The following is a 12,643-nucleotide window of genomic DNA, read 5'->3' as shown; positions in this document are numbered from 1 at the left end:
AATAGTATCTGCCTACTCCCAGGTTGAGAAAAGAGAAAAATATATTTTTATTATTTATTAATGTAAAATGTTTGGCATTTTTAAACATTGTTTTATTCGCAAATGAATATTTAAAAATTAGAAATATTGAAAGATGTGAATATTATATTACTAATTTCTAATTGACATAAAAAATACCATGCTAATTAAAATAATAATTGACTCATTTAATTAACTCAATCTGGGTAACTTTGAACAGATTTTGTTATGAAAGTTATAGATAATCAAGTAACATATAAGTATTTGGTTTTTAGGCGAATTTTATAAATTCTACCATCAAATATATTCTTGAAATTAAAGGTAAGCTATTAATACCTGGTTAATTAAGGTAACGTAGAGCATCATTGTAAATCCTAATATGATTTTACAGGTTAAATCATGAAAGGCAGAGAATATATTTGAATCAATAAATTTTATTAATTCTGTTTTATTTTCTACCTAAAACAAAACTATCAAGAGTTGGAATTCCTTCACCCTAAGCTCCTTAATTTATGTCATCTGTGTTCCAACAAAAATATTCTTCTTCCATGTCATCAATGATCAACCCATCAATCCGACTCAGTACCTAAGCACCATCTGAGAGCAGGATTGCACGTTTATCAAAGTTACTAAAATGTTTGTATCAAGTACTCTGCACCAGTTATTAGGGTAAAAATATTCACCAAAGGTTACCCGGAATGATTTTGTAAGACTATGTTTCATTAATATTTTATAATTTTTCAAATTCCAGTAAATAAAAATGGCCATGGGATTTTGGGACTGGACTTTACTAACTGTTTCGTTGCTAAGCATTTGTTACTATTACTTTTGGAGGAAAACTCAAAAATTTAAAGATGCGGGCCTTAACTACGCCAAACCATATCCAATAGTAGGAAACATGTTGTGGGTTTATCTTCAAAAAGAACATATGCGGGATTTATCTAAATCTATATATGACAAATTTGTAAATGATAGGTAATCATTGATATCTTATTTCTTCAAAACTATTTCCAATAGGTTTTACAATGTATTATATTATAGGTATCTTAACCCTCCCTTCCCGGTGTTGTGTACCTTGTACACATTGCTTCTAATAACCATAACGTCTCTGTAAATATAATAAATAAAAGGCTAAGATTTTAGGTATTCCTCCATTACATATTTACGCAACCTCGACATTATATTCGCTATTCGCATCTCACTCTTGCATACTTGCACTGTGCAAGCGTGAAGAGCTCAAAGCTCAATGTTCTCTGGCTAGCGGCAGTAGCTTTCGGACTCCCGACAAGAGTGGACCGATGCTTATTCCGTGAGCGTTGCCAGATGGTTTTTTAATGTTTTCAGCAAATAAATCTAAATAATTCTAATTTTGGACTTCATTTATATTTAATTAGGGGGATTAGCTTTGAATGTCCGAATTTTTCCGATTTAAAATCGCTAATTTTTTGTTGTGTAGTGACTACCCAACACCAGGACTGGGGACCGGGACAACACCGCATTTTATTTTAGCACCGGAAGGGAAAGGTTAACGTAAATGAATGAGGTTCTTGAGAAAGAAAAGTGAAAGTGTGAGCATTTAAAGTCTTGTGACCTATGAATACTTGTTTGAGTTATGACTTAATACAATATGAAAGCTCCCGCCATATTTCCAGGTCCAGTTTAGAAACTCTTGGTTTCCATTCGGACCCGTCTATTAAAAAAAAACCTTTCTTTTATTTTTTAAAATCTTTTATTGGCATTCAATCAATCATGCAATGTTTTTTTGCAGTCAAAGATAAAAAAAGACTACTAATGCTTTCAAAGTCCATATCACTGTAAGCGAGGCTTAAAGGGACTTAATGCACTATTAGAATAGTCATTCTGCTATGATTGTGCACCTATTAAGTGTAATGTAATAAAGGTGTCATAAATTTATTAATTTACGGTCATATGTTTTTCAGGTATGTTGGAATGTTCAATTTTACCACCCCAATGTATATGGTAAGGGACCCAGAACTGCTTCGGAAAATAATGGTGAAAGACTTTGATCATTTTCTTGATCACATTAATTTTGCCGATGAAAAAGTAGACCCTCTATTGGCTAAGATGGTATTTGCTATGAAAGGTGAGGTTTGAAATCTAATGTGTTATTATTTTTGTGGTATTACCTCTCCAATATACCACTTAGTAAAGGAAATATGCATATAATAAATCAATGGAAATAAACAACTAAAATGAGGTACCTAGGTACTTCTTGGTAGTATCTTAAAACTGAAGATGGTGATCTCACATAACTCTATACTTCATCAGCTGTTTCATTTTTTTCCTGAGCCAATAACAAACTGAGAGAAAAAATGTACCCATCTCTTCCAGAATGGTAACATTTGCTGTCAGCACCATATTTCCAATGTATCAAACTACCCATTACTATGATTCTAATCCATTTACCCAGGTACAATTTTTACAACACAAATTAAAATTAAATCTTGTAACGGGATTCTCCAATAAGCATCGTTCGCTACAATATATAATGTGCCTCAAGAATAAAAACATAAAAGTTATAATTTCATTGTTTACAGGAGACTTATGGAAGGAAATGAGAAGTACTTTAAGTCCAGCCTTCACCAGTTCTAAGATACGAGCAATGTTGCCTTTTATGCAAGAATGTGTTGATAACTTGGTGGAGAATATCAATACACAAATTGACAACTTAGATAAAGGTCCATCATCTCAGTACTGAATAGCATTTGAAGATTTTACTATTTGTTTCACCTTTCAAATATTATAAGTATCGCTTACGTTTCAGGTAAAGATTGCCTGGAGATAGAAGTAAAGGATTCATATACCAGGTATACAAATGATGTAATTGCATCCTGCGCTTTTGGAATTAAAACCAATTCCTTGAAGGAAAGGGAGAATACGTTTTATATGATGGCTAAAGACTTAACAAATTTTTCATATACAGATATGCTGAAGATACTAGTATATGCCTTGTGTCCTCCTATTGTTAAGGTATGTATTATTGAAGGCAGTCCTGTGGGACATAACAGGAAATTAAATTGGGATTACTATCAACAGCAGCTCCACGGTCATAATTGAATAAATTAGGCACTTGTCTTTATCTACCCTCCGCATCTTGGTGTACAGGCGTATATTATTAAATTCAATACTCCTCAAGTCTTATTATCATAACATATGACTCCTCTTCTCACAAATGGAATTTAATTAAGTAAAGAACACATTTGTCCGCCTCCGTGGTGTAATGGTCAGCGTGTTTAGCTACCGTGCTGGAGGTCCCGAGTTCGATTCCCAGGGGGGGTGAAAATAAATTAAAAATTGGTGATTATACACTGTTATATTTATTTAATATTACCTTGGACTGGTTCCTGAAGCGCAAGAGTGATCACCTAGCCTTCATGTAAGTAATGATCAAGATAACACTGCGTCAATTCGATGCAGTGCCCTATGCACCATTGGATGTGGATAAGGGTTATAAGAAAAAAGAACACATTAGTGTCGGGTTGTGGTCCTGTGGTAGTGTCGCTGACTCTTGAGTCAGAGTTTCTCAGTTCAAACTCACTCTACCACAATTTGATACCTGTTTCTAATAATGAACCGCTTAAGCTCAGAGAAAAAGCACGGAATTGAAGTATTTTTGTAAATAGTAAAAACACAAATATTTCTCTTTTATATAAAAAAAAACAGTATCTAAAATTTTCTCATTCTCATTGAGTATTTTTCACTCCCTTGTGAAAGTGTGTTTCGTAAATTTGTGACATTTTCAAAATACATAATTTAATTTAATTTATTAACTTCATCTAGTTCAGTTAAATGTTAAACACGGTATAAAATTTTAGCTTTTTAATTTGAAAATCAGCAAAGACCATGTGAATGACTTCTATCGAAACCTCTTCACTAAAAATATGAAGGAGAGAATGGATCATAAGATTGTGAGGCCGGACATGATACATCTTCTGATGTTGGCAAGGCAGGGGAAATTAGAGGACGACTCTAATTCAACCATCGCTTCAGAAAATTCTCATACAGAATTGGCAAAAAAAGGAAAGAAGACAGGTATGAAAAATTAAATAGGTCAATAAAAGATTATAACCGTTATCCAATAAGTATATTTCAGAAAATTTTAAAACAACACCAAAGTCATAAATGTCAAAAAACATTATTTTTAAAAGAAAGGGTTTGAATTATTTCCTTAAGGACCCACGCATACCTTCGTGTCAGACTTATACATGCTGGAATATGAATGTATATTCAACTCCAGTGTCCTAGAAATTGCATGTTATTCTCCTTTTCCTACCAACTATTATCTCTCTATTTACAATCCATATTCTTGCTTTTATATTATTAACGATCCAGTTAACACAACATCAAACCGATGTGGTGCCATATATACCATTGGGGATAGATAGGATGTCAATAATCTTAATCTTTGTATATTGTTACTAAATCAGTTCCATATTGGAATTAAATTTAAATGTTATTTTTTCAAGAGGTACTGGCGTGCAGATGTGTAACGCAAGTTCACAATGTCTTTTGATACATCCTTTGCTCTTGATCCAAGTTTGGTCTTCGGCTTTCGGAAAATCTAACAATGACTTTGTATAAAGTAAAATGAGTGTGTAAATGACAAAGTCCACCGCCAACAGAAGTTTTATGCTGATAATTTAGATTTTTCCTTCTAAAACTAATAATCTTTAGAATACAATTATCATAAATTCAACCTACAAGACTGTAATCACAATAATCAACTATTTTTAGAGTGGACTGATGATGATATAATAGCCCAAGCGATGATTTTCTTATTTGCTGGTTTTGACTCGTCAGCTACTCTTATGTGTTTCTTGACTTATGAGCTGGCTGTCAATCCGGATGTGCAACGGAGACTGCAAGAAGAAATTGACGAGTCGTTAGCATCAACCAATGGAGTTATAGATTATAATGAAATCCAAAAACTTAAATACCTGGATATGGTTTTTTCTGGTGAGATTTTAACTTTATTTGTTTAAAAATTGTTTGACCCACTTCCCTTCAATGTAGTCGATCTGAAATTTTGCATTTAAATTTTGCAAATCGTGTATTTTACATACTTAAAGCAGAAAAAAAGACATTCATAGAACTAGATTCCAAAATGAAATACAATATATGGAAATTTCAAACCGCATTTTAGTTAATGATTAATTAATATTCTGTAGTTAAATATTCATCATATATTTTTTATGTTAAACATTGTTATTTCAAGAATTAGGTATGTTATAAATAAATACAACAAATTAACATAATATTTAAGGAGAAAAAGATTTTTATCTCATAACAGTAAGTCTAACACGGAGAAGGAAAAAAAAATCACAAACTTGACACGTGGTTACTGTGAAATTTCCTAAAGAAATGTAATTACACACGGACGATAAAAATTGCATCAAAAAAACGATGATCGTAAATAATTGATTATATTTTTTTTCACCTATGCCTATGCTACATGGCAAAAGCAAACATGACAACAAATTAGACTTTTAAGACATGTTCTTCGTATATGAAGATGAAGAATGTAACCACTAACACACCGCCACAACATAAGGTTTTTGAAATGCATAAGCATTGTTTAAGGTTCTTATTTTTAATTATTTTTAGAAACCTTACGCCTCTGGCCTGGTGCTCCTAATCTAGACCGAGTCTGTGTAAAGCCTTATGAGTTACCCCCACAGAATGACAAAACATCCCGAACACACAAGGTTTGTATTTACATTTACAATAGATAATAATTTAATAAAATAATATTCATTATTTAATGCCTGAATTTTGTCTTTTATCATGTTTCCCCAGAATGGCTAGATGGGGGTCACTTACTCTTAAAGCTATTCATAGCTTTAAGAGTAAGTGACTGAATCCAGGAATGCACAGGTAGCTTGAAGCTGTCGCAGTATAAAAATGTAAACATTCGCTTGAAAGAACTATTTTCTTACGAAGGTCTCTCACAAAAACTAAAGTCATTTGATACTGCTTTATTCTCATTCTACAAGGCGGAAATTCGTCTTCAGTATATCATTTAAAAGGTAATATCCAAAGTACTGGATGTAAAACTGACAGAACACAAAGAAGATGGCAGCTGACAGAGGAGACTGGAGGCGGTTTGTGGACTCCATATGCTCTGTATAAGAAGCAGATATGGACACTCAGCAAAACGATTTCAAAATCACAACAATTCTCGTGCATTATTTTTTATGATTTTAATTCACCTCGAAAAATTTCACAAAATGTGCAATATTTTCCAATTGAACAAAAAAACCACAGCATATATCTCATCACCAATCTCCGTGTTCCAGAAAGTGACAATGAATGTGTTAATATTAAATAAAATAACCTTTTTTTTAATATAAATTTGAAACCGTAATTTTATTTATAAATTTTAGTTAAAAATTGGAGATGTAATTTTCATCCCAACGACGGACATTCACCGAGACCCACAGTACTTCACAAATCCTGATACATTTGATCCAGAAAGGTTCTCCGATGAAAATAAGGGCTCAATAAAGCCATTTACATATTTTCCATTTGGCGCTGGACCGAGGCAATGTATAGGTATTTTTTAATACTTTATTTGAACGTATCAGAATACTCTCACAGTTTTGATAAATAGTTGTGTTTTTCTTGTATTTTTTTAGTTAACTGATTGATTGTGTTTCAGCTTCAAGATTTGCCTTGATGGAAACCAAGATCCTGATGGTGATTTTATTGTCCAAGTTTGACTTTGTGCGTGTCTCCAAAACTCCAGTTCCTATGAAGTTGAAGAATTCTGTGTTCGATATGGTGGCGGAGAAAGGGTTCTGGGTCGGCGTTCAGAAAAGAAAGCATGTCTCTAAATAATTTTTATAAAATATTTGGATATTGTTCCTTAATAACAATATGACAAAGAGTCATTTTTTATACTTTGATGTAACTCAGTCCAGAAAAAGAGTGCAATTATTTTAAACAAAAATTGTTTCTGCTTAACACAAACTAAGAACTTAATAACACAAATTAAAAACATTATTTGAGCCATATGGTTTTAAAATGAGTAGAATGCTAAATGTTACAATGTGTATAATTTGATCACATAAACTAGCCAATGACAGGTTGTATGCCCTATAATTACCCATATCTCCATTTCAATAAACTTTTTCATCTATGTTAAGATAACAATAAAAATATTTGTATAAAGTGTTTTTTTTATTCCTTATTTTCTATTGAATTATTATTTTATTATTTTACTGTAATTAAATATATAAAAAAAGGAAAACTCATGTATTATATTGTATTTGAAAAAAATATGTTTTAAAGAAATCCAATAAGTTTGACCCAAAGCAAATTTGAACAGATGTGTACGAGCTCTGCAGATGACTACCTGGATGTAGATGCAAGAGAATGGACCGTGTGATGAAATTAGTAGGATAGAGAAAATTACTGGATGCTTGGCATTGTTTATGCTAGTCTAGAACACGGCTGTCCAAACTTAAAACACAGTAAGGGACATTTTTAGTAGATTCTACTCAGTCCAAAAATGCAAAAAAAATATACTATAAAAAAATGTCTCTTGCTGTGTTTTGAGTTTGGACAGCCGAACACCTTTGACGCGCTTATACAGCGAATGATACACTAATAACTAGCTAGATGCAGAGACCGTTGGTTGTCGATTGCTGTTGGGAAAGGGAAATTGGTGAATAAAAAGTAGAATTGAAAGAGGGGGAATATGCCTCTGTAGCGTAATGGTAACCGTTCTGGTGGTCCCGGGTTCGATTCCCAGGGGAGGGGTGAAATAAATATAAGTGATTTTTTTCACTCTAATATTTATTCAATATTATCCTGGACTGGTACCTGAAGTGGAGGGCTGATCACCTTTCCTTCATGAGTTAACGATCCAGAAAACACTGTGTTTATATGATGCAGTGCCCTTTGCACCATTGAGGTCAACATTGACCATTCCTTGCTGCTTGACATAATTTACCTTACATCAGTATAGGAGCATACAATTTGCATCTGTTTAAGGCACTGCCTTCATGGTTTGAATTTATGTTCATTTGTAAACGCTGTCAACTTGCAGCTTAGATTTTCATATTTATGAAATCTATAGGTTGTGAAAATGGTCCAAACATCATCGTGTGGGAAAAATGTAATTTTTGGGAATTTGAAGCATACGTGTGAAACAATAAAAATGATGATTTTTGAAAAAGTTGTGTTCATAAATTCCCTTTTAATGTTTTTTTTAAGGCTGCCATCTTTGTTCCAACCATTGCCATTTGAACTGCGCAAATCTTCCATTAGTCATATAGTGTAAGAATAACTACAAACAGTATTTCTATGTCAATTTTTATAAACAAAAATATTAAGCAGAAAAATGAAGTAATCAGTGTGACATATCAACCTATTAAGAGATTAATTGCTTGTTTATACATATTTTTTATATTGCACAATGAGCCATACAATTAAAAATTATAATGTTTTAAAACAGGCAATTTGATAGTTATTGCGGCATCTTTAAGATTCCTCTTTCTTGACAACAAAGAAGCTATTTTATTGACTGCAAAATATAATTCTAAATTTATTTAACTGGCTTGGCAAATTTAAGTATGATTGTATATCCTAACGAGCTGACAAGGTCAACTGTGAATTACTTACTACTGTGGGCCGCATACTAAATTCACACATCCAACCTACACAACGTAGTTTTTATTTGGTTTGTTGTGCATGTTAAACTGTCAGACTGCGGATGTTTTAAAAAATGTTCAAATTAAATGAATTTTTAAGTTTTAATGAATAAATTGTTTTTCTTTTCTTTGACTTCATCTATGTATTCAAATGATGCAAAGGGCATCACATTCGATCAAAATAGTGTTAACTAAGTCCTTTTTTATTAGTAAGCTCATGGTGATAGACATTACAACTACAAGAAAGGGAAATGTTAGAGTGGGTAGGAAAAAATAATAACTGTAATGACTAGGGTACTTAGAGTTGCATACCAGTATTTGTGCTAGCTTACGTAATCCCTTATGAGCCCTTTGAGTAAAATATTAAAATGATAACTGGCATAAAAAGTGTTTTTAAAAATCTTAAATTTTAAATATTTGAAAATAAAAAATTGTTTATAACAACCGAATATTTATTTCAACTACAAAATAGTACAGTGATATGATGGATGATTTAATTTTCAATCAATACTGACTAAAATCACTTTATAGTGATGTTAATATCTGTCTTAACTGTATTTTTTTTTCTGTTTTTAAAGTTATACTTGTACGTTACAGTAAGCTGTAAATAGTTGAAAAATAATAAATTATGGTTTGAGAACCAACTGATCTCATAAACCAGTTGTGGTTATCATGGATGGGTGTATTATGTAAGATTGATGTTGTGTATTTTAGACAGTCATGATAATGTAAAGATTATTTTAACACAATATAAACTGTAAATTAATTATAAAATATTTAGTACGCACACTGGATAAAAAAATGTGAGTATCTTGTTATTTCCTTAGTAATTAAAATTAATTGTATTGTTAGCTTAAAATACACCTAGCGAAAAGTATCATAATAGCAATTTTCAACTCAGGCTTGTAACTTTATATAAACTGCCAGAGGGTTAGTTGGTCTCAAACTCTTTTCTACCATCAATTTTAATATTCTATTGAGGTGGGTAAGATGTGCAAAATACATGACAAGACATATTTTATACTGCAAAGTACAACAGAACAGCAGTTTAAATGCAATAGTTAGTGCACTCATCAATCATTCAGACCTCTTATAATTTACTGGATAGATTCTACATAGACATACTTCATGGCAACTCATCACATACACTGATACACATATTTTTTACAGAATAGAATGTTGAAAATTATTTAATCAAGATAACACCAGGTAATCTGACACTGTGCCCTGTATACTATTGGGTGTGAATAGGAGACAGATTTAGTATGCAATTTTTAAAAGGGACCTTATTGATTCAAGTGTTTTTTTCCGCCTTTGTTATCTATAATAATTAATACAAACACGACTAGTATTTTATGGTAATCCAATTACATTGATTTATTTTTGTAGATGATATATTTGAAAAAATACTTATAAAATAATTATATACTTATAAATAATTTTTTTGGATAATTTGTGTAGCACCATTTTCATAAAAATACTATGTTCAGAGCGTTTTGCTTTTCTTGCTAGGCTAATTTACATAAAAATTTACATGTTTTATTACGGTCTTTAAAAAATAAAGATAAATATGCAACAATTAATGAGAAAATTATTAATCTTTTTCAAATTCCAGCAAATAAAAATGGCCTTTGGATTTTGGGACTGGACTTTGTTAGTTGTTTCGTTGCTATGCATTTTTTATTATTACTATTGGAGGAAAACTCAATACTTCAAAGATACAGGCCTTAACTACGCTAAAGGATATCCTGTAGTAGGAAATATGTTAAAGGTTTATCTTCAAAAAGAGCACATGGTAGATTTGCTTAAATCTATATATGATAAATTTCCAAATGACAGGTAATTCATACATTATATTATTTTTTATACAATGGTTGCTAAATTCAAAACATGTATTTAATACAGGATCATCTAATTTTTCTAATCATATGTCGAGTGACTAAATTCATCCTTTTGTTTTAAATTATCTTGTGAAATGTGTTGTACTGTATATATGTATGTATACAAATAACATTACATTCCCTTACCCTAGTTTATGATAATAATTTGAACTTTATGCTCTCAAAATAATGAATCAGGACTTTCTTCCATTTTAATATATCCAATCTTCCTAATTTTGGAAAACCAAATTTATCTATGTACTTCCATGTAAAGAAATCTTTTCAATATTTCTGTATAGAACTGATTCATAAACAGTAAGGCTGGAATAGTAAAGATGTAAAATAGATCAAAATGAGTAGGCACGGAAAATAGATAGGCGTCTGTTGAGGATTCCCTGGACCACATATTATTATAATGCCTCTGCCTTCAAAAAGTAAACAAGGAAGAAAGGGTTTTGTCAATTGTGCATTTATGAAAGAGGAATCAAATGTGTGACTTGTAGTTTAGGAACAAATGGAGAGAATGAGATTCCTAAGAAACCTTATCGCGTCAGCTGTGAAATGTTTTATGATCAAACGCACAAGGAATGCTAAGACCTTTTAAGGTTGTTAAAAATCTGAGAAATATCTGTTAATTAAACAGACAAATTAAAAATTCAAGAGAGCCTGTAAATGTAAGTATTAACATTATTTTTTCCAGGTATGTAGGAATGTTCAATTTCAGCACGCCCATGTTGTTGGTAAAAGACTCAGAACTGCTTAGAAAAATAATGGTGAAAGATTTTGACCATTTTGTTGATCACATTGATATGACTGATGAGAGAGTGGACCCTCTAACTGCCAAAATGATATTTGTTTTGAAAGGTATGGTTTACTTTTAAATTAAAAACATTTACATATTTCTTGTGGGTGTATAGAAGTCTTATTACAAATTAAACACATTCAGCTCAGAGGGATAATTTACCACTGAATTCATTATCAGGTTATACATTTTGAATAGAGACCACCAGATTGCAGCTTGCCACCCCGTCCCCAATTTATATTTTTTGTGAGCGGATGGACAGTGCACAGATGCCTACCTCAACTGCTCATCACGCGGATCATGTCATTATTAATTATGTTTGTATACAGTATTTTAAAATAAACAGTAAAAATCGTTGTCTACTTGAATTTTTGACACTTGGTATATGATTCTCTTTCATTCCTAACAGCCTTTATCCTAACTAAAGGCAGCATTTAGAAAATATCCCATTGACCCCTCTGTTTTATAAATCCATCTTTGTTGTGAGCTTTCTCTCAAATGTCCATATTGCTGCCAGCTTTTCAAGACTTCTTGTTCTTTCTGGTAATATGCCTAAAGTAGGATAGAATCGTTTGAGAGTCTTTCAGTCACTGATAGTTCTCAGAAGACAGAGAGGTTTGTGTGTCTTGAGGATGTGTAACATCTACCTCAAGCACCAACTTTTTAAAAATACTCGAAAATTTTCTTTCTATTTTCCTGGTATCCATACATATATCCACTCCAGGTACAATGTACAAACCTATTTTAATTTTAGGTGAAAAATGGAGGCAAATGAGAAGTACTTTAAGTCCAGCATTCACCAGTTCTAAGATGCGAGCGATGTTGCCTTTCATGCAAGAATGTGTTGATAACTTGGTAGAAGATTTCAATAAACAAATCGACAACTTAGATAAAGGTTCATCATTTCAGTACTCAATAATAACTGATGGTTTAATTACATGTTTCACTTTTCAAATATTATAAATATTAATAATGTTTTAGGTAAAGATTGCCTGGAAATAGAAGTGAAGGATTCATATACTAGGTACACTAATGATGTAATCGCTTCCTGTGGTTTTGGAATTAAAACTAATTCCTTAAAGGAAAGGGAGAATACATTTTATATGATGACTAAAGAATTCACAACTTTTTCATATAAAGACATTCTATTGTTCCTTCTATATACATTGTGTCCATCTCTTATGCGGGTTAGTACATTTATGAAAAATAAAATACAAATATTTAAATAATCAAGTAAGACCTGTGTTTTAAGAATTATGAACCCTATG

At 31.7% G+C, this 12,643-nt stretch overlaps 1 protein-coding gene across 1 annotated transcript in view; it reads left to right on the top strand.

The window, feature by feature from the left end:
• The window catches only part of LOC148312397 (uncharacterized), a 38,471-nt gene that overhangs the window by 13,138 nt on the left and 12,690 nt on the right, over positions 1-12,643 (top strand). The window contains exons 11-24 of the mRNA XM_088277428.1: positions 775-993; positions 1,959-2,122; positions 2,577-2,717; positions 2,804-3,009; positions 3,855-4,071; positions 4,774-4,995; positions 5,644-5,744; positions 6,423-6,591; positions 6,698-6,864; positions 7,367-7,420; positions 10,309-10,532; positions 11,274-11,437; positions 12,130-12,270; positions 12,357-12,562. Coding sequence (XP_088133554.1) covers positions 775-993; positions 1,959-2,122; positions 2,577-2,717; positions 2,804-3,009; positions 3,855-4,071; positions 4,774-4,995; positions 5,644-5,744; positions 6,423-6,591; positions 6,698-6,864; positions 7,367-7,420; positions 10,309-10,532; positions 11,274-11,437; positions 12,130-12,270; positions 12,357-12,562 — 2,395 coding nt within the window. The remainder of the gene's footprint in view (positions 1-774; positions 994-1,958; positions 2,123-2,576; positions 2,718-2,803; positions 3,010-3,854; positions 4,072-4,773; positions 4,996-5,643; positions 5,745-6,422; positions 6,592-6,697; positions 6,865-7,366; positions 7,421-10,308; positions 10,533-11,273; positions 11,438-12,129; positions 12,271-12,356; positions 12,563-12,643) is intronic.

This window comes from Brachycentrus maculatus, unplaced genomic scaffold (genome assembly GCF_059751285.1).
Source record: "Brachycentrus maculatus isolate JH-2025_06_01 unplaced genomic scaffold, ASM5975128v1 h1tg000042l, whole genome shotgun sequence".
Lineage (NCBI taxonomy): Eukaryota > Metazoa > Arthropoda > Insecta > Trichoptera > Brachycentridae > Brachycentrus > Brachycentrus maculatus.
Note: the sequence above shows the minus strand (reverse complement) of the source record. Positions and strands in the feature narration are given on the sequence as shown.